The following is a 23,009-nucleotide window of genomic DNA, read 5'->3' on the forward strand; positions in this document are numbered from 1 at the left end:
GCATAGTTTGCCCTGGGTAGTGACCGTACGTAATATGTGGACGTTTTGCGCAGGTCGGTCACGGCGTGATTAAAGTGTGAACTTTCCCCATCTGCAGCAGGTACGACGTACCGAAAATGGTTTTACACCTTTTGAACGAACATAACGAATCCCAACTCGCAAAACATTTTTGGACACCTTGGGGGAGTGCCAACGAGGCAGTCCTCTCCGCACGGTCATCGTGACCCTCGAACGGGTTCAGAAACGGCTATTCGACTCGGCGCGATGTACACCTAGGCACAACAAACGTCACCATATCAATACCGGCCACCTGCTCTCCACGTGTGCTCCCCACGTAACTCAATAGCCCAGCGGTTTGAATCCCTCCCTCCCTTGATGTCAAAGCTGCGGCCGGTTAAGGCTCGCACCTCCTCTCCTGCCTCGTCCTCTCTCCATGCCCCTCTCTTCGCTCTTTGATCTCTCCCTAAATATGCCCTCGTGCTGCTGGTACTTATAAGGACAGAATGCTTGTCCGCAACGTTCATAAAACACCATTTTGTTTTTGATCAAACGTCATAATCTCTACCTTTTGGGATGGGTGGAATTGTTTTGAGCGTTTGTAATGGGACTCATCCTTTGAACAGCTCGTGTTTATGACACGGAGATCTCTTGGGTTAGCATGTTTATCGTTTACCGTGGATCGTTTACCGCAGCGAGATGCACCATGCACCGGCTCTTCGAGGGTTTTCGAGCCACTTCCAAACAAGAGTGAACAAACTGCCACCAATGGTCTTTGTCCCACATGGCAGTGTCGGCGTGTCACATGACGACAGCAGCGCTGGTCGTGCGTGCTGGGGGTGGGGAGAGTGTGCAGGCATGCAGGTGTGGTCGTTCCCCACGCGGCAGACCCAGCTGCGTGCGTTGACTTCAGCTCCTCGGCACGCCGGCTCCCTCCTACTTCTCGGCTCGACATTTCCTGTCTCGGTTGTCCACCGAGATACCTTGTTGTCTCTACTTGTCTGAGTGTCTGGCCTTTGGGAACCAACATGACTTAACAACCTCCCCTTGTTTATATATATATATATATATATATATATATATATATATATATATATATATATATATATATATATATATATATATATATGACCGTTTTTACAGCCATTTTTCCCTGCTGTGCAGGGGTTTGGTTTTTTCTTGAGGCAATGTATTATGGCCGGATGCCCTTCCTGACGCCAACCCTTCCTGACGCCAACCCTGGTCGCCTCTTACGACACACAGGGATATGGTACACCTATTCTAACCGGGGCATACACCGGGACCAGTACACTGGTACTCATTTCGCTGACCTCGGAAGGATGACAGGCTGAGTCAACCCCCTGGTGTTAATTCAGCAGCCAACGGGGCTTGAACTCAGGACCCTGGGATCCCAAGCCACCACCCAAACCACTAAGCCAACACCAGGCTTATTACATATATATATATATATCGGATGAAGTTACCTTTAATTTGAGGGTGCGTCGACGTAAAGCGGCAGCGTGATCTGCAGTATCTGGACGTCGGGCCCGCTGTGCCCACCGCACACTTCAATCTGCAGTGCCAGGTTCGCTACGTCAGATAGTCGACCTGCGGGACATGATGAGTCCGCTCGCTCGATCCCGAGCCTCCAGCACGCTCCTCGGTTTTCTCTCCCACTTTCCCAGCCCTTCACTTGCTCTTACAAAACAAATTCCGAGATAGTACAGCATCTGCATTCCAGCACGAGCGCGAGCGTGTTTTGCTTTTCTGACGGGGGGGGGGGTAGGGGCAACATCAAAATGACGAGCAAGTTGGTCATGTGGGAGAGAAAATTGTAATGACCCTCTGACCTATTGATTTTTAAATAATTAATTAATATTCCTGCCTCTTGCCCCGTGCCCTCGGTGCCCCCCTTTGATCGCCAACGATGTCCTCCGGGACCGACTGATCGCGCGCGGTCTCAACCGGGTTCTGGGTCCAATCGGGCGCACGTGGTCCCGGCTTCGGCGCGTGTCCCGCTCTCCGGACGATGGACGGACGGTCGAGGAGCGAAAACGCCTCCTTTCTGGGCGCGAATATCGATTGAACTGCAGGCATTTCCCCGGTGCGGCAGCTGCTCGTGAGCTCGCTGCGTGCGTCGCTCGTGGACGCGCAAATGAACAATTAGAGTCCCGGAGTCGGAATAGCGCGATCGACGTCACAGCACGAGATCCCGGGGTGCACGGAGCCGTGCGGACCTTCAGGGGATCGGGTCGAGCCGCACCTGCAGCACGCATCGAGGACGGGTGCGTGATTTTCCTCGGCGAGAACGAGCAATAAACATCACGGTGCATGTGAAGACATGGGGAGGGGCGAAGAAAGGGGGAATAGTTAGACGACGAGGAGGAGGAGGAGGAGGAATCTGAGGGGTGGGGGGGGCAGAGACCCCGAGGGGTGCGTCCCGTGCGCGCCTTTTCTGGGCAGCTCGGCGGGGCGCGACTGCCCATCGCTCCCCCTGCATCCCCCCCCCCCGGCCGGCGCCCAGCGCGCGTTTCTCCCACATCACGGAGCGCTCGCTCTTCTGCCACGTCCAGAGTGAGCCAAGGAGACGAGAGGACAAGGTGCTGGGTCCGAGGTCGTGCTCCGACCAAATCTTCTCGTTCAAGCGTTGAGCCGGCGTTCAACGACGCGGCTGCACCTGCGATCACACAGCGAGAACTCAAGATCGGGGAGGAGGAAGAAGAAGAAGAGGAGGAGGAGGATAGCCGCATAATACACCAAAACTTAGAAGAAGGGGTCTCCTCAGTGGAACTGGACCGTCTCGGACTGGACTTATAAGTTTTCAGCGTCCTCGCTGGACAACTAACCAAGAGGTGGTCGTGGCTCCCGACGAGGATCCGGGACTCGACACGCGATTCTGCGGTTGCACCATGAGGCGGTTACTCCACCTGTAAGTACCGGCGCGCGTCATGATCTTCCTCCCATGATCCTCGTCTGGGGTTCCGTGTCACGAAACGACCTGATTGTGTGCGTGATCCGCGCGTGTCGTGTCGTTCCGCAGGTCACTGCAGCTCTTCATGCTCGTGGTGCAAGTGCAGGTGAGATTACGCGGCGCGCTCTCTCGAATTGCACCCCGGCGCGACCATTTATCTCCCTCCGCGCCGTTTACCCTCCGTCTGTCTCCATCGCATCATGCGCGTTGCTGCGGTGCTCGAGACAATGTTGCGGTCGAGCCAGACGAGACGCAGACGGCTGGGCCCGAGGATAGTGTGCCTTGCGTACCACGTGGCCGGGCTCGCGCGAGGGGCCCAAGTTTCGCGCGCTTTTTTTTTCTCCCCCAGCGCGAGCTATTGGCTACGGCAATATCGTGCACCCCCTAATCGGCCCTAAAATGCTGTAAATGTAGTCGCATTGTCATGCCCGCAGCTTAAAATGCAGAGACTTGTGTACGCGCAAATGCTGTGCGTTTCCACCTGACAGCCGTGCTGTGACAGCCCTTCCTTAATGAGCGTACATCGTCGTCGTCGCCGTCACGGCACGGCTGTCAGGTGGAAACTCACGCAGTATGTAGTATGTCCGTTGGCGGGATCGAGGCGAGACGCATCGCGATGAGCTCGCCCTGTGCAGGCTAGCCGGCGAGAGCGAGCTCGGGCCCGAGCAAGGCAGCAGCAGCAGCAGCAGCAGCGACATGAGCAGCAGCAACAACAGCAGCAGCAGCGCGCGTCGCCCTCGCTGCATCCACTCATCGCCGTCTCTCCGACCACCTCCCGGCAGGACGCTGTCCTGACGCCTTCTCCGGACTTCGGCAAGCACGTGGCGCGCGCGAGCCAGTTCACGGACCAGAACAGCCGGCGCAAGGTGCGCACGTACCAGCTGTACAGCCGCACGAGCGGCAAGCACGTGCAGGTCCTCGGACGGAGAGTGGTGGCGCAAGGCGAGGATGGAGACCCGTACGGTGAGAACAAACGATCATAACATTCACGCATTTTATCCATTACGCCCAAAAACGTTACACATTAATGCTGCAATTCCTCGGGGGGTGCTTATACACTGCCCGAAACACTGCTGCCAAATATTTTCTCTTGTTTGCGTCTGTCGATCGTGTCCACGCGCTTCACGTGGCGAGGATTGGAAGAGGGGGAGTGGCAACATTTGTCAGTGTCTGAAGGAAGGGAATTCCCATGTTTAGGATGTCTGAACTTGGCCTGACAGCATCATCCGAGCATTGCTCTCATCACCGTCCATCCATTTCTTCACTTTCACATGATCGTCGCAAACAAATGGAATATTCCTCCCAATCAATGGCCACAGGTTAAATGTCCGTCACATTTATGGATATGATGGTCTCACTGTGTGTCTTTCTGTTCCCGTCTGTTTGTTTTCATTGTCTGTGTTTTTTCTTGGTTATTTGTCCTGGCCGTTAGCCAGGCGCAGTCCTGTAGGAGTCTTTGCTTTGGTTGGTGTATGTAAAGTTAGGGGAGATATCAAGACGAGGAGTGGTGGGTGGAACAGGCTAGGATTTGCACAGAGTGATGGAGGGAGCAGAGGGAAGAAGGTGATATGATATATTTATATATCGGGGGAGGGAGATTTTCATTTAGATACAGGAGTAAGAAAGGTAACTGCGAAATGAAGGAAGTCGGGGAGAGTGAAGCGGCGAAGGAAGAAATGGGTGAACGGGGAACAAGTGGGTAGATGGATGAAGGAACTGGTGGAAGAAGGAAGGAGCACGTAGACGACTGGTGAAGGAAGAGGTGAGAGAGTAGAAACAGGTTGAAGAACTATTCCTCCTTGTGGAAGAGTAGAAGCAGGTATGTGGAGGAAAAACGGGTATATTGAGTGATGTATGAGGGAGATGAATAGAGGGAATGGTCTGATGGAGGTTACAAGAATATGGAAGATGGAACAGGCTGATGGATAAAGTTAGGAAGGAACAGGTGATGGAGAAAGGAACATGTGATGGAGAAATTAACAGGTGATGGAGAAAGGAACAGGTGATGGAGAAAGGAACAGGTGATGGAGAAAGGAACAGGTGATGGAGAAAGGAACAGGTGATGGAGAAAGGAACAGGTGATGGAGAAAGGAACAGGTGATGGAGAAAGGAACAGGTGATGGAGAAAGGAACAGGTGATGGAGAAAGGAACAGGTGATGGAGAAAGGAACAGGTGATGGAGAAAGGAACAGGTGTTGGAGAAAGGAACAGGTGATGGAGAAATTAACAGGTGTTGGAGAAAGGAACAGGTGTTGGAGAAAGGAACAGGTGATGGAGAAAGGAACAGGTGATGGAGAAAGGAACAGGTGTTGGAGAAAGGAACAGGTGTTGGAGAAAGGAACAGGTGTTGGAGAAAGGAACAGGTGTTGGAGAAAGGAACAGGTGTTGGAGAAAGGAACAGGTGTTGGAGAAAGGAACAGGTGTTGGAGAAAGGAACAGGTGTTGGAGAAAGGAACAGGTGTTGGAGAAAGGAACAGGTGTTGGAGAAAGGAACAGGTGTTGGAGAAAGGAACAGGTGTTGGAGAAAGGAACAGGTGTTGGAGAAAGGAACAGGTGTTGGAGAAAGGAACAGGTGTTGGTGTTAGAGAAAGAAACAGGTGTTGGAGAACAGGAACAGGTGTTGGAGAACAGGAACAGGTGTTGGAGAAAGGAACAGGTGTTGGAGAAAGGAACAGGTGTTGGAGAAAGGAACAGGTGTTGGAGAAAGGAACAGGTGTTGGAGAAAGGAACAGGTGTTAGAGAAAGAAACAGGTGATGGTGATGGAGGAAGAAACAGGTGATGGTGATGGAGGAAGAAACAGGTGATTGTGATGGAGGAAGAAACAGGTGATGGTGATTGAGGAAGAAACAGGTGATGGTGATGGAGGAAGAAACAGGTGATGGTGATGGTGATGGTGATGGAGGAAGAAACAGGTGATTGTGATGGAGGAAGAAACAGGTGATGGTGATTGAGGAAGAAACAGGTGATGGTGATGGAGGAAGAAACAGGTGATGGTGATGGAGGAAGAAACAGGTGATGGTGATGGTGATGGAGGAAGAAACAGGTGATGGTGATGGTGGAAGAAACAGGTGATGGTGATGGTGGAAGAAACAGGTGATGGTGATGGTGATGGTGGAAGAAACAGGTGATGGTGATGGTGGAAGAAACAGGTGATGGTGATGGTGGAAGAAACAGGTGATGGTGATGGTGGAAGAAACAGGTGATGGTGATGGTGGAAGAAACAGGTGATGGTGATGGTGGAAGAAACAGGTGATGGTGATGGTGATGGTGGAAGAAACAGGTGATGGTGATTTTGGAAGAAACAGGTGATGGTGATGGAGGAAGAAACAGGTGATGGTGATGGAGGAAGAAACAGGTGATGGAGGAAGAAACAGGTGATGGTGATGGTGGAATAAACAGGTGATGGAGGAAGACGCAGGTGATGGAGGAAGGAAGAGGCAGATAGTTCGATGAACGTTTTTCGATTGTGAATCCCTGGCCACATTATTGGGGATTTGCAAAGCAAGTTTAACCACATAGTTTTTTGGCCGCAAAGTCGAGGCTCATGGAAGAGATATACAGAACAGACCAAAGTAGAAGGCGAGAAATCAGACCGTGAGAATGAGAGGAATGGTAGGAGGTGGACGAAAGGGAAGGAAGACAGGGTCGGTGAACAAGCTTGACACGAGCTCAAGCACAAGTGCCGAGCTAAGATAACAGGAAGGGAAAATTGGGGATGAAAGGGCAATGGAAGGAGTAATTGCAAAGTGGGTGGAGGGAGGAGGAAAAACAATGACTTGGAAAGGAAGGGGTGTGCCCAGGGAGGGTTAAGGAGGGTAGAAAAGATCATGAATATGGATCGGGATGGCGTGAGGGCTTGTGAACTATCCAGGAATGAAACGGATAGGTCTGGAGGAAGACAAAGTTTAACGAGAGCAAACTGATTTTGATTTTGAAATATTTCTTAGAAAGTTTTAACATCAGAATTGACAGTGTGAGGGAAGGAGAAAAATGAGAGATGAGAAGTGAGAAAAAGATTGACGTGGGACTGGAGGATGAATGGACGTGGAGGATGAATGAGCAGAAAGAACGAATTATGATTTTAATTTTGTTTTAGTTTAATTCATTCAATATTACAGTACTATTGAACGATATATTCGGTGAAATTAAATGCTGAAATAATTATTTTTCTCTCATTTTTAATTAATTGTCAAAACAACAGTTCATAGAACACCCTTACCACGCATATTTTTGAGAAAAAGGACATGGGAAGGATCTCTTGCTTTGTGTTTCGGAGCACGATCTATATTTCCTACGAGATGTGATTTGGTCCGATTCTCGATATTACCCAATGCTGAGAGCGCGAGCAGCAAATTTGATTGGGCGAGGCGGCATCAAATGGCGGAATATATCTTTTTCAAGTGCAACAAAACTGGAGGTTTTTGGAACTGGCAACAAGATGATTTGTGTCCCGCATTGTTCAAAAATGTAATTCAGTTGAAATAAAATAAACGTTTTAAAGGATGTAAAATTTTTTAAAAAATCGGAAGTTTACCCACCTTGCTGCAGCGTCCTTTACACCACCTTATTGAACATAAGTTATTCGTGCTTGTTGTTTGTGTCCTTCATGATGCCCTTAAATGCAGTAAGTTTTGTATGTTTGTCAAACAAAATTGAAAATCATTCCAGACGCACTAAAATTATTTTGTCACTCCTCTCTACGCATACGTGCTTCAGCTGACATTCTGTACACTTTTGCCAAATTCAGAGCCTGTGGAGCGGGTGGACAGAGGAAGTAGCGGGTGGACAGAGGAAGGCGCGGGTGGACAGAGGAAAGAGCGGTCTACCCGAGAGTTATTGCAATTGGGACAGAGGAAGGAACAGGCACAGAGGGAAGGAGCAGTATACCCACTAAGGAGTGGTCTACCCGATAGTTATTGCAATTGGGACAGAGGAACGAACAGGCACAGAGGGAAGGAGCAGTATACCCGCTAAGGAGTGGTCTACCCGATAGTTATTGCAATTGGGACAGAGGAAGGAGCAGGCAGACAGAGGAAGAAACAGGCTGATGGTAGGGTACCATACTTTCTCTAAATTTCTCTAAATAGTGATGAGATGGTTATTTCAATTTAGATTTAACTTTTTGAAGAGATGATCATTATTACACAGACATTGTTTAAGTTGTAAATTCCTCAAGCCAAAATCATCAAAGCAACGCTTCCGTCTGCCGATGAGATTTTTCCTTGAGTATCGCACTGATGCGGTGTCTTCATGAGAAAATAACCTTCAATTCGATGAGAACTTCCATCATATGAAGCAGGTTAATGGAGATGTTGAGTCAATATTTCCTAGTCTATGAGTCGATGACCTACATCGCCTGCCAAGTTGAGTGGTGGTTGTGGTTCTCAACTGGGTCTCTGTGGAGTTTTGTAGCAGAATATTTTGTGCGTTTCCCCCCCCCTCCCCCCTTTTCAAAAAGTACCAAAATTATGTTAGAGATACAAGATGGTTTTCAAATGGAAACTAGGACAGCACTCTGAGCACGTACCTCCGTCAGGCTGAACTGATCAGCCGGATCTGCATCCTGATCTTAACCAAAATCGAATCGGCTTGTTCTTGTCACCTCCCCAACTCATCCACCAAGTTCTGTCATTCGTCCACAACTTTTTGAGATATCGTGTTGTATATCATTTTATGGCGCAATCTCTCAATGGTGAAGAAGCACTAAAAAATTTTTTTTTTTAATTCTCAGATCCAGGTATGGATCTTCATTAAAACTGAATCATTTCGTCTGTGTCACACACCGGACCTGTTCACAAAGTTTCATCCGAATCCGTCACCTTTTAAAGACAACCTTCTCACAGACAAACAGGGGTGAAAACATAACTTCCTCCACCGCCGTTGGTGGGGGTAAACAGGCTGAACAGTTTACGTTTTGTATCCCACTGATCGGCCGTATCTGCAGCCTGATCTTAACCAAAATCTCATGAGCTTGTTATTGTCACCGCCCCAACTCATCTACATAGTTGTGCCATAATGTGTCCACAACTTTTTGAAATATCATGCTAACTATTATTTTTGAACCCATCTCTGAATGGTGAAGAATCACTGAAAAAAATCCTCGTATCCAGATGCACATCTTCATCAAAATTGAATCATTTCGTCCTTGTCATACACCCGGACCTGTCCACAAAGTTTATTTTGAATCCGTCCATAACTTTTTAAGATACTCTTCTCATCGACAGAGAAACAGACAACAGGGGTGAAAACCACCTCCGTGTCCGTCCACCTTTTGGTGGCGGAGGTAACCAAACAATTCAAGCTCACAAGCCACTCGGACTACACCTTTTGCCTCTTATTTGGGCACTTTGTGGAAATGTTGATATTTTTTTAGGTTTGACAAAGAAAACATGTTAAGCCAATTCCTATGAAACATGACCCTGGTCATACATTGTATGTCTGCCTTATCACCATCCATTTCAAAATCTTTCCAAGTATATTCAGTTTCAATCTCTCAAAATGCAAGGCTTTCTCGAACGATGGAGATGAGAATGAGTAGAAATCGAGTGGTCCGAACAAGCCCCAATCTGGTGTATTCACTCTCACGTGAGCCATCCTGAGGTAATCTGACACTTTTCACTTCTGCCAGGTGTGTTGGTTAGGGGACCGTCTATTTATTACGTATACTCAGTGGGGTTATGGCTAAATTGTGGAAATTTTAAAATGGGAAAAGGAAGGGAATGGAGCATATGATAGGAGAGGGAACATTATGGGCTTTGGGAGAGAGAAGGAAACTAAGGTTGGGAGTAATATGTGTAAAGTGACAGAAAGGAAGGAAGGAAGGGGCATGTAAGGAGTGTGTATGAGGATAGGGTGTGGGAAGGGCTTGGGGGTCAAAATTCCATCATGTTTTCATATATAAAACCACATGGCCTCTTATGTTGATCCAAAAAGATGTATTTTTCCTCCTTGCTTCAACTTATAAGTACTCAATCCACGACCACTGAGTGGTGTTGCATCCTGGAGCATGCCGTCCATCTTGTATATAATGTAGGTGTCAGAATGAAATTCCATGACATTCTTTATAACGATAACCTGGCTAGATTCCAAGTTTACTGTGCGTGTAACATGTCGGATTACGCACGCACCTCATTAGTACCTGCCTTGCTTGAATACCTTCTTGGCAGCCTTATGACACTTCGTACGGTGAGCCTTGTTGATTGAAGGTACTCGTGGAACTATTTCTCTTTATTCATTTGCTTTGCTTGCTTCTCCATCCTCCTCCTCCCCAAACAGCGCAACTCGTGGCTGAGACGGACACTTTTGGCGGGAACATTCGGCTCAGAGGAGCCCAGACGGGTTATTACATCTGTATGAACAAGCGTGGGAAGCTGGTGGGAAAGGTGAGCACAAATCAGATTGCTTCATCACAGCTCACATGAGGCATATTTTCCTCCACCTGTACTTTCTAAATCAAGTGCGTACTACATTGATGTATCTTGCGATTGAATACTGTTCGCTGCACTTGGAGGGTTCAGTCAGTGTTATTGAGTTGTATCAGGAGCGATCAGAAAGTTTTTGAAAATCAAAAAGTCAACGAAACTTTTCGACATTTTTACAACAATTTCAACTTTTCAAATGAAACGCTCATCCTTATTGCCTTTCTACAGTTCTATGATAAAACCACCACTGTAAGCATGTCATGGATGTTTAAAACCCCACGGTGCATTTCAAAAGGGGTAGGCCACTGTGTGCCGGTACCCCTGGCTTGAGTTTCACTTCCTGCCGAGACCGCCCTTGGTCGGCAATGGCGAAGCAGCATTATGGCACAATCTGTGCCATAAGGCTGCTATGATGGCACTTCATGCCCGATGATGGACGTCAACTTGCAGATTGGATCAGATGTCCACGACCCTCCTGTCACACTATAGCATTTCCACAAGCTTGGTCTTCTAAGGGAAAATGAATAGGGAGATAGAATTAGGGTTATTTTTTGTTGTTGTTAACACTGATTTTGAGGCTCTGGAGGAGTAGAACAGAGGAGGTCAACCGGCATAAAGTTGGGCGAAGGGGAGACAGGTTGGCAAGAACCACACAGGTGCTCCTCGGAAAGTGGAACGGATTCCGAGTGAAAGTACGACGGTCTCTGAGGGTGTAGTAAAGATCAGATGTAGAAATTGGTGAGGCTGTGAGGGGGCAATGGAGGGAAAAGCACAAGACGACAGACTCAGGAAGACAGTTCCACAGAGAGGAGAGGGGGCTGGAAGAATGGAGGTGAGTGTTAATATGAGCCTTTGGGAGGGTGATAAGGGAAAAGGTTTTGTTGTACAATTGTGATCTGGAGGATGGGGTGGGAGTTTGTTGGGGGGAGGCAGGTGGTGAGGTGCAAAGGCAGGATGAGGAAGACCAGATTAATGTTCTGAAAAGAATGCAAGGGCACCAACTTTCCTGCTGTGAAGAAGAAGAAGAATCAGACCCTGAGACTCAGCCTCCTGCCATGGAAGGCAAAAACTCTTGTCACGGATTCTTGACTCGTTTCATTAAACTATAAAAATCAAAATGGATACTTTGTTGAAAATGTAATTTTGCTGCACAGTATTAGCAACACAACTTATATTTTTTTTAAAAATTAATGATACTTCAAATTCCTCACCTGGACAGAGGCACAGGAATGTCATCGAAAGTGGGGGGGGGGGGGGTGAGCCCAATTTGTAGAAAAGCTGCCATCACTACTACATGCACCAAAGGCATGGCCTGGTCTTCAGTGGATTTGGGCATTCAGGAATACTCCTCATTTTCAGCTTTAAGAAAGAGGTTGTCGAGATTCTGGAGGAGTCGCATGCCTTTTTGCTCAAATCTGTCATCCTCTTGATCCAGAATGTCAAGGACTTCATAGATTTTTCTGTTGGAAGCACCCTTGTACAGAGAAGTTGTGTGGCCGCATGCCTTCGCAAATTCTCCTTGGTGGAGCTGTGTCCTCCTTGTAGTACTAGCCTCCCTGTGAAGCCCTCCGACTTCTGGAACTCCTCCTCCTCCTCATTTCGTTGCTATTGGTAGAAGGTGCGTAACAAGAAGACTGCCTTCATTGCACTGTGGACCGACATAGCCTCACCTTGTATATGGATTGACGACTGAACCTCTCCATTAACGCGGCTTGACCACTTGCACGTCTGGAATATTCGGCATTCGAACCGTCACTGACTTTATCCAAGCGATTCGGCAACAGTTGGTTGCTATCATGTCGCCCAAAGACCCTGTTCTCACAGTCCATCGAATCAGGAAAGTGTTGTCAGTTGGTGGGGGTTCTCTTTGCCAGCGTGGATCTGTATTTGTTCAAAGATGGTCGGTCGCTTTGAGGAAAACTTTATCAGTTTGATTATTTCCAAGACGAGATCCAGCACATATCAATTCAGGTTGCTTTTGCGAGAAATGTCATGAAAGTACAAATTTGTACAGTGGGCTAAGCAATGAACTGAAACGGCTAAACTGTTCTAATGCTAAATCGGAGAAGCAACATCACAAATCCTTCCCTCCATATTTGATGCCCCATCATCTGCTTGACCTCGACGTTGATCCAGTCCGAGATCGCAGTGTATCAGGACATCTTTCAGGCTCGTTGTGAGGGTTTCACTGGAAATATCTGGCACCTCAACAAATCCCAGTGATCCCTCGTGTACTTGTGAGCCGTCGTCAACCCAACTTACACAAATATTGAACTGCTCTTTGCAGAAAATATCAGTTGTGTTTCATCGCTAATAACTGAGTACCAGCCCGCTTCCTTCACTTCAGAACCCACCAGGACTGGACGTAGGACAACAAGATCCATCGTTGTTATCATCTCATTAACAATCTCGGGTGACGTGTACTTTTTCTGGCTGATCCAGTTGTCCATTTCCGGAATAACGTTCCCTTCCTTTAATTAGCTGGAACAAATTGCTTTCAGCATCATCATGACCTCTAAAGGAATTGGCCTGCCTGAGCAAACACTGTATTCATTGAATCTGGCATGCGAGCCCCTTTCTGTGTCTTTGCTGGTCTTTCCTCAATATTTCATGAAACTGCACATCTATCCCAGTCCTTCCCAAAGCTTTCAGCTTTAGAACTGCTTCTGTATGTGCACGACCTAACACTACCGTGTTCCTTCAGTCTCGCGCTTGCTTTCTTCCAGTTCTGAACTTCAATTGGTTGTTCAAAAGTTTTGGGGTTTTTTTTTTGTGTGAATTTTTACTGCAAGACAGAATTTGACGTTCTCCTGCTGTTGCACAAACAAAGCAAACCAGTTTATTCGCAGTCTCGCACAGCGTCAGCCACGGGTGTTTCTCAAACCAATCGGCTTGGACACTTCTGGTACGATCTCTGTGTTGCCCGCCTGTTCTCTCGAGAATCGTCTTGTCCTCGGGTTGATGTGGCATGTCGCCTTGGCAGCATATTGTGGAGCGTGCTTGCTCGTCTCCAGAGGCCTATTCATACCCAACAGAAAGAAAAAAAAAACCTTCCACAAAAACGCTCCGTCAGTGTGCTGTGTGTTCCATGTGGAATCTTTGTTAGAACGCGTGATGCCACGTGTTTAACCCGAACCAAACTCCAACTTGGCCAAGCGAACTTATCACAGGTGACCTTGTTTGAAAGAACGAATGCAGTGTAATCGCTAATCTCAGCACAAAGGTAGCAAATCTGTGTGGACGTTAAGAGAGATCAAAACAAATTAGTAAAATACCTTAAATGGTGATCGATCTGCCGTGTTTGAAACAACCCAATGTTTCGGGCCTTACCCTTCATCGGAGCAACTCAGGCCTTCTCTTCTGGCTCTTGTTTTTCTGTCCCTCTCTCTTTTAAGTTTCTGTATTGTGCTTTGGGGTTGTGAAATTGAGGGACGTCATTTTCAAGCTTTGTTTTGGACTTAACCCCCTCCCCATATAATGATCGATCTACGAGTATTGTACCGTATGAAATTGTTTATTGTATGGAAATAAATATCAATCTTTCATTGACGGCGGATCAAATACCATTTAACGTATTTTACTTCTTCTTTGTTTTGACCTTGTTTAAAACCTCGAAAATTAAATTTATGTTTCCTGAAAAAAAAATACAAAAATAAATTGTAAGAGCTCCACTCAGTGCTTCGTGCGGGCTAGCAGGGGGGCCAATAGGTGCACACACTCACCTCGAAGCTGTCTAGGCTGGGTTGGAATCCCGACCTAGCTATAAACTGCCATCATGGGTGTTTCACAGGCAGGGTGAGTCATCAATGTGTGCTCCGTTTCTCGGGTGGACGTTAAACTGGACATCCCGTCGACCGGCATTTGTTGGTGGACGTTAAATATCCCACGGTGTTCTTCGCAGAGAGTAGTCGAGCTATCCAGTGCAGTGCAAATCCAAAGTCGCGTCGCTCTGTAATGGGAACAATAATTTGGGAATGCATCCTCCCATTATATCATTCTATCTGTGGGACAATCACTCCCGATTTAAAAACTTTCGATTTAAGAACTACTTTCCAGGAACGCATGGTGTTCGTAAGTCGAGCACACAGTACATGACGCAAGCCTATCTCTGATGTGGACGGCAAGACGACAGATGATGTAGTGCTTGCAGCACAGCTCGGGGATGCGTGCGAGAGTAACTCGAAACTGGAGCTGTTTGTCGGCGCTGGGCTGAAAAAAAGCTCTTATTGATGGTTCGTCATGTTTTTTTCCAGTTGCTGTTGTTTTGATGGCGGCGGCTCCGTTACAGAAGATTTGGCAATATGGCTGCCAACTTGTGCCAATTAGTCACGTGTCTAACACAATGGGTGTCCCTCTGTCTTCTCAATCTGAACAGTTTTCACCATATACAGTTGATACAATTAATTATTTATTAATCGTAAATGGGGAATGATAAATTCTTCATTCTTCCACATTTTCTAAGAGACTGCATGTTTACTTACATCCATGGGCAGTTGAAAAGTGTTGGAGCCAACATGGTATTTAGCCTCCCCACTTTTGAAAGCGGGGGAGGTCCCACTTTCTGCCCCCCACCCCTGGCTGCTTCCTACGTCATAGTGAAAATCAATCACATGTTTCCCATTTTAATGCACCTGTTGAAAATCAAGATGTTGGTGAATGAGAGAACAAGGGGGCATCGAACTGGGAGTTATTTTTCTTTCTTTAATGGCCACAATTATTCCCATGTTCTTGTGAAGTTTTTGGCCCAAATCTTTCATGAACCGGCAGGCCAGGCCTGACGTTCAATTAAGTAGTTGGGGCAGGAATTTCGAATTTGTTTGCGATAGCTCACCTGCTCTTCGCGAAGGGCACCGTGGGATCTTTAACATCCACCAACTAATATTGGCAGACGCCCAGTCACACCAGGATGACAGTTTATATAGCTGGGTCGAGATTCAAACCCAGGCTAGACAGCTTGCAGGTGAGTGTGCATACCACTAGGGCTTAGGCTAGGCCATCCTGTCCGCCCATACCGACCCTGTACTGCATGTCTTAATTAATTTGTTTCTTTGTCCTGTGTCAAAGAAGGAGGAGTTTGCCCATGTCTTATAAATAAATTAATAAGGATGCCGTGACCTTTCAAACACTGTCCACTTGTATCCGTAAACAAAACAATTTATACAAAATCTATTTAACTCTGTTGTTGAAGAAAGCTCATCTGTAATTGCCTTTGTGGCTTATGATGTCATCTGTAGCTAAAACTGAAAAACCCAGGTAAAGGAGAAGCTACACTTGTCGTGTTGTGCATTGCTTTAAAAAAAAAAACACCGTTACAAGTTTCTGACCCCCAGTTGGTTTTCAGGCTGAAATATATTTTTGGTTCCCTCCGTTTCTATGTCCATGTGGGCACTATATAATGACGTCATGTATCGCCATGTATGATGAAGTCCAACAGGATGGTGCAGATGGACGCACACTTGCCTTTAAGCCGTCTCGTCTCGACTGGGTTCGGTTCCAGGTGTTTCACAGGTTCGCTGGTAGAGATGCACCAACGAGTACACAGTCCGTCAAACAGAATGTTCAGCAGGGTGTCCTGTCCGGCAGCATAGGCTGGTTCATATTAAAAGATCCTAAGGTGTCCTTAGCAAAGAGTAGGCCATTCTGTGCCGGTGCTCTGGACAAAGTATCACAAAATTCCTGCCACTTTCGGTCAAACGTCAAGCCTGGCTAACCGGTTCGTGAAAGACTTGGGCCAAAAACTTCCCTAACCAACCTCACGAGGAGGTGAAAATAATTGGGGCTATCGAAGAAGCGATAGTTAAGGTACTAAAGTTTATTTCCTTTTCATCTCGTGTGGGGGAAATTCATTGCCAACAAGTATGTATGAGATAGCATTCAAAGTTTACCTGTGGGTACCTGTTTGTAAACTCTACCATTTAGCAGTGTCAAAGTTTACCTGTGGGTACCTGTTTGTAAACTTTGCCATTTAGCAGTGTCAAAGTTTACCTGTGGGTACCTGTTTGTAAACTTTGCCATTTAGCAGTGTCAAAGTTTACCTGTGGGTACCTGTTTGTAAACTTTGCCATTTAGCAGTGTCAAAGTTTACCTGTGGGTACCTGTCGGTAAACTTTGACAATCTAACGTGTATTGTGATCCATATCGCTTCCTCGTGTTGCACCTCGCTAGGATGTGTAGATTGCAGCAAATCTGAGAACGAAGGATCTCATTTAAAGTAGATCTGCGTGCAGACGCTCACTGATAAAACACAGACCGATTACAATTATAGCCAATCCCATGTTTTCATGAACGGCAAGGCTGAGTATTGCAAGCCTTTTCGAGGTTCTTGATGCCGTTCACTGGCTTACTAAAGCTGATGTTTAATTATTAAAGTTTTATATCAATTGTTAACTCGACTTGATTGGTTCTGAAGGCCATAGTAGTCCTGTAACCACTGGTGGTATTGATTGTTTTTATCAACTGTAGTGTGTCAGGCTCAAAGAAGAGCTTGTACACAATCATATGCTGGACAAGAGCATTAGAAGATTATGTCCTCACAAAATCAGTCACAAGTGCATTGTTGGCACTTCATGGACATGATAGGAAGTGAGGAGGGCACTCATTTCATGGACATGTCTTGTCCAGTAGGACACTCGTTCGGTGGATGTTTTCATCCATGTTTGGTCTGCTCGTTTGTCTCTGAGCATGATATCTCAAAAAGTTGTGGGTGGATTCGGACGAAACAGGTAGGGTGTGCCACAAGGACGAATCGATGAGATTTTGGTGAAAATCTGGTTCCGGATATGGATATGAGAATTTTTTGATTTTTTTTTTTTTTAGAATCATTCTTCACAATTGAGAGATACTGTCGGGCCAAAAACGATGTATAGCATGATATCTCAAAAGGTTAGGCACAAGTTATGACAAAACTAGGTGGATGAGTTGGTTAGGTGTCAAGAACAAGCTGATTAGAATTTGGTTGAGGTCCGTCTTCAGATCCGACCTATCAGTGGGCTACAAAATGTAAACTGTTCAGCCTGGTGGAGGTATGCGTTCTACCAAGTGCCGTTCTAGTTCTCAATGTGAAGGGCTTTAAGTGATGCCACAGGGATCAACTATGAAATCCACCCTCTCGGTAATGTGAGAAGGGCACTCATTTCATGGACTTGACTTGTCCAGGAGGACACTCGTTTTCAATGTGACGAGCTGTTAGTAAAACAAGTAAAGTAAAGTAAAGCCGATGTTTCGGACATTAGCCCTTCTTCGGATCGAGAGAAGAGTGCGGTGAAGGGCCAAAACATCAGTAATTGTATCCCTCCTCTTCGGATTGGGGACAGGTGCATTTACGTCCTCTCTGAAAGGATGGCCTACATGATTTAGGCAAGGACATTAGAAGACAGTGGACATCATCGAGAGCTTGGCCTGTTTGCCATTTCCATATGAGCGTCTCGTCCATGATGTCTGAGATCTCGTGTTCAGATCCCATTGTATACGGTGTTGGCACATCCTTTGTCTATTTCTGCTCTCGTAAATGTATAAGTACATCGATGTGTTCTCATGTCCTTGTCAAGCTCCTCGATGCACGTGTGATGCGTTCCATCTCCTCTGTGAGCCTTATATCGGTGTATCAACAAATTAATCGATAGAAAGTGCTCAGAAGGTAATACCAGAAAGGCCAATCCAAAGCAAAAGATATTCTTCAAGCTTCTATCCTCTTCCTTGACTGGCTGACATCAAACTCGCTCTCTAGCTTTGAAACAATGAAAATTGCAAAAGAATGAAAACGATCCATCCCGACTCTCAGCTTGCTGCATTGGCTCAACAACAACCAGCCGTGGCATTGCAGCAAAGGCCTTCTGCGACTGCGTGGGTTTGACCCAATCTGCAAACTTCCCAACCCAGATTTCTGCAACTGGTACATCCTTTATCTTCTGTCCGGTAATGACTAACTTACCCTCCGATTTCTCTGATTCCTCTTCTGCTCCATCTGGCTATTCTAATCATTTTTTTGTCATGGCCCATATCTCTCCGGTTATTTTAAGGGACCAATCTCAATGACGCAGGATATGGCTGTTTTCACATGCCAACTGGCAGTGCCATCAATCTGCCCTCTCTCAAAAGGATGGGGTGTCGATCTCCATAACACCTGATATTGATACCATGTGGGAATATTTTCACAAAAGTCTACTTTCCCTCATGCGCCAGTTTATCCTATCCCATCTGTAACTATCCTGTCCATACACTCAACCTGGTACACTGAATCCTATGGAGAAACGGTTGCGGTCAACTAACTCGCTTTCTCAGCTTGGAAAGCTAACCTGAATGAGGGTAATTATATTTCAGTCCATTTGGCTTATTGCAAGTGTGTGCCCATCCTGACGCAAGCTAGAAAACACCATCTTACAAGTCTCAAGGCCAGGCCAAACTCTCCGACCAGTCTCCTTCCTCCAGGTCATGGTGGTGCATTGTCAAGTCTGTTTCTGGTGTATCCCCCCTCCCCCCTCCATCCTGTCCCTCACCTCAAATGGCTGTACTGCAGACTCTGCCCTAGTTGAGGCAGAATGTCTAAACTCTGTCCTTTCCTCCAACTATTGTGTACCAAACCCATCCCGCTGTCCAAATCTTACCCTGATGTACCCACTGTCTATTTGACTCAATGTAAGCCTGGTGGTGGCTTAACGGTTAAGGTGGCTGGCTTAAGATCTTAAGTTCTTGAGTTTTAGCCCATCAGCTGTTGAATTAACACCAGGTGGGGTTGACTCAGCGTGTCATCATTCTGAGGTCGGAAAAATGAGTACCAGTGTCCTGCTAAGAGAGGGCACTGCATCAGCGGAACAGCCAAACTCCCAGAAAATGATGGAACCAGCAGCCACAAGCTGCACATAATAGCAACTTGATTCCATGTCCTTCTCACCCAAGAAGGGAGAGAAAGTTCCATCTGGCCTCGACCCTGCTTCAGTGATGGACCCAGATGGCATCAGTGCCCTTTTTCTTAAATCCTGCTCTGCTGTCCTGTTATGTCTCCCTCTCTGTCTTCCCTACTCAGTCTGTCCTTCTCCATCCACTAGTAGTGGAGTACTTGTGTGCTTCTGCTCTTCTCTTGGCAATGCTCGGAGGTCCTCAAACTCAAACGAGGTTAAAACCATCTCCATGGACATACCTTGGGCATTCAACACAGTCTGGTATCCTGATTTGCTTGCCAAGCTCTCTACATGTAGCAGAGAAGGCCACCTTCATTCCTGGATTACTGACCACCTTCATTCACACAATCTTGCCATTAATGGAACCCTCCCTCTCCCTCTCCCAGTGGAATCTGGAGTTCCCCAACGCAGTGTTTTGTGCTCGGTCTTGTTCCTCGTCTATATAAATGATGTCTCCGATGCTCTGAAATACCCTCTTCTGTTTTTTGCAGATGACTCCACATTGTGTTGTACAGTACCCAATCCCTCTGCCAGGCTGAGTGCAGCCATGTCACTCTCTTCTGATCTGGAAATGATTAGATGCTGATCTGATAATTTCAACATGTCCTTCAATCTTGGAAAATCTCAGTGGCTCACGTTATCACTCTGGAAAGATCATCAAGAGATTTAGTCTCTTGGACTTCTTTGCTTCACCATCAGCCATGACCTTTCCTAGGCCAACTGAATATCAAAGTTGGCCTCCAAAGCCAGCCACAGACTCGGTATTCTCCGTCGATCCACATATTTCCTTGAAAAATCCGAGCTACTCAGAGTCTACAAAGCCTTTGTCCATGGATTAGTGGAGTACTGCTCTCCGCAATGGGCTGGCACCCCAGCATCACGTCTTTCATTGAAAAAAATCCAACCTACTCGGAGTCTACAAAGCCTTTGTCAATAGATCAGTGGAGTAATGCTCTCCACCATGGGCTGGCACCCCTGGATTTTATGGAATATAAAGCTCTAAAAATTATTGGAATTCCCATGATGAGGTTGAGGGCACAAGGTCTGTTGCTCTCATCTCAGGTAGGTCTGTGGTCCCTCTGTTTTTTTACTGGCTATTCTCTAACATTGTTCCCTCTGTTCTTTGAGCCCTCTGACCCTCTGTCAGCATCACCAGGATGCTCGTGTTCTTCCACGAATCCAACCCTGGTTAAACTTCCAAAATCCAGGCTGACTGCATGCCTCAATTATTTTATTATTTGTTTCTCCCGTCTCTAGAATAATCTCCCAGAGGCAGTTCTTTCCCACTCTTCCCTCAAGGGCTTCAAGCAGGCAATGCACCACCACCTCATGTCATCCCCCATCCTGGTCCATTATGTTTACTGCCCCTATTAACCCCTCCTAACCCAATCCTCTTGATTGCTGGTTTCAGTGTTTCCTTCTATTCTTTCTCTGCTTTTCCTGTTTGTTCATTCCCTTGCTGGTTGTGCCCAATTGTTTCCCCGATACCCCTCTGTCAATTCTACCTTGCTCTTCCATGAGCTTCGCTGTTCTAGAAATAAGTATCTTTCATTCTCTTGGAATTGATAGGGCAATCCAATCTGACATCAGCGATGACATGTAGATTGTTGCTGCTGCTGCTGCTGCTGCTGTTGCAGGCCAAGTTGGGATAGGAATTTAGAGTTTGTTTATGGTGGCGGTGATAACTCGCCTACCCTTTGCCAAAGGACACATTGGGATCCACCAACTTATGCCAGCAGACGGTACACTCAGCTTAACGTCCATCCGAGGGATGGCGCACTGGTGATGCAACACCCTGCCTGCCAAACACCAGTTCAACCATTTGTAGTCGGGGCAGGAATCAAACTCAGAACAGACAGCTCTGAGGCAAGTCCATGACCTTGTCAGACTTTTGACACCTTGGGTTATGCAAATCGAGCATCTGTTCAAGGTTCCCCTCGTACACTGCGAGTTGAGCACGATGGTGTACTCAGGTTAGGCCTAAAATCTTGTGTTTCAATCCCATTCTTGTTTTGCTGATTAAGCTGTTAATTCATAATTTGTGTCCAAAACTGAAACTTTGAAATTGTTGCTCGACTGTTATCCCTTCGGGCCTCGGCCTCGGGGTTGTTGTTTATCCTTTTGTGGGATCTCTGGTTCTTTTCTTTTTCTTTCTATTACATTTCAGGATTTGTTATTTTGCACCTTGTGTGGTTGAGTGTTGGACATGTAAAACCATTGGTCTTTCTCACTCATTTTTTGTCTCTGCCTCCCCCCTCTCTCCCCATCTTGTCTCCTCATGCAGAAGAATGGTCGTGGACGTTACTGCGTCTTCAAGGAGGTATACTTGGAGAACAATTATACGGCGCTCGTGAACTCTCGGCATCCAAACTGGTACATGGCCTTTAATCGGCAAGGCCGGGCCAAGAACGGAGCTCGCACGCGGCCCCGCCAGCGTGATGTGCACCTGATCAAACGGCCCATTCAGGGCCGTGACGCCGATTACAACTTTCCACCATTCTGCATCGTGCGCAGCCGGCGGCGGACGAGGCGCATGCGCATGCTGAAGCGATGCACGAACAGGAGGTCTGCGTGATGAATGGGTCATGCTAAGACTCGTTGGCTCAAGGACAACTGTGGTTCTCCTGTGGACTGTGTGCCTCAATACCGTGCCCTCGCATCTCGCTTCTTACTGGCTTATAGGTTGACCACCAAGATGTGTTCGGCCAGTCCCTTCCTCTTCCTGGGTCTTTGACCCAGCGCTAATTTAACCGCTACGGCACAACCTTATTGAAACCACTGATTTTGTCTGTCTGACAGACACCGTACATGTATTATATATACATATATTATATATAATTATATATAAATATCTATATGTGTGTGTAAATTGGCTTATTTATATGATTTGGCGAGGAAAGTTATTTTCGCACATTTGAGCACGCATTGAGGCCTCACTTGATGGTTTCATTAAGCAACGACTGAAGGACTTCAACTTTGGGAAAATGGGGATAAAGGAGAAGTAAGACGTGGAATGGTGTGAAAACAGGGACCAATTTCACGGAGAGATACGTCGATTCGCTGTGGACAATGGGACATGCCCTTTTTTGTTCTTTTTTTATTTTTCCTTCTCCACCAGTACTTGTAGTTGTATCGTCTGCAATCTTGCTTCTTTGTATCGGTCCAACCCGGCTTGCACTTGAGCTAGCCTACCTCCAGTTATCATAAGGCTGAAAAGGTTGGGAAACCATCTTTATGGTGCCTCTGTTACGATTTGGCTCTTGGGGCAAAGCCACCGCCCTACGTCTCGCTACCGCGCATTACACCCACGGCAGCTAAACTGTGAATCTAATATCTGGCACCTCTTGTTGTTCGTCTTTCGGCTGCTCCCGTTAGGGGTCGCCACAGTGGATCATCCGTTATGATCCGCATACTGATTTGGCACAGGTTTTACGCCGGATGCCCTTCCTGACGCAACCCTGGTCGCCTCTTTCGATACAGGGATAATGATTGGGTTTCGCCATGATTCCGGGCTGCCCTACACCCTCTCATATCGTGGCCCAGCGCAGAGCTCCCGTCCTCAAGCGATCCTCCAACCCAAGCCTCCGAGTAGCCGGATTACAGGCGCACGCCACTACGCCCGGTTTAATATCTGGCACCTCTGTACATCATAAATGTTGTCTTTGTGGCTTTGATGTTTTCCCAGCGTGCACTTCCCTTCGCCCCCCCCCCCCCAACAACCC

General features: G+C 46.9%; 1 protein-coding gene across 2 annotated transcripts; it reads left to right on the top strand.

Moving 5' to 3' along the window:
- The first annotated feature begins 1,463 nt into the window (after nucleotides 1–1,463).
- Nucleotides 1,464–23,009, top strand: FGF8 (fibroblast growth factor 8). Of its 2 annotated transcripts, none has more exons than XM_085874704.1 (5): nucleotides 1,464–2,926; nucleotides 3,038–3,074; nucleotides 3,604–3,931; nucleotides 10,245–10,351; nucleotides 21,572–23,009. In XM_085874704.1, exons 1-5 carry the CDS (start codon nucleotides 2,907–2,909, stop codon nucleotides 21,860–21,862), a joined length of 783 nt encoding a protein of 260 aa, XP_085730830.1. In that variant the 5' UTR covers nucleotides 1,464–2,906; the 3' UTR covers nucleotides 21,863–23,009. The 2 variants fall into 2 exon arrangements, with proteins under 2 accessions (XP_085730830.1, XP_085730837.1); XM_085874711.1 differs by having other exon boundaries at nucleotides 2,429–2,926; nucleotides 3,751–3,931.

Source organism: Eptatretus burgeri, chromosome 1 (assembly GCF_056783735.1).
Source record: "Eptatretus burgeri isolate ZD-2024b chromosome 1, Ebu_testis_v1, whole genome shotgun sequence".
In the NCBI taxonomy this organism is placed as follows: Eukaryota; Metazoa; Chordata; class Myxini; order Myxiniformes; family Myxinidae; genus Eptatretus; species Eptatretus burgeri.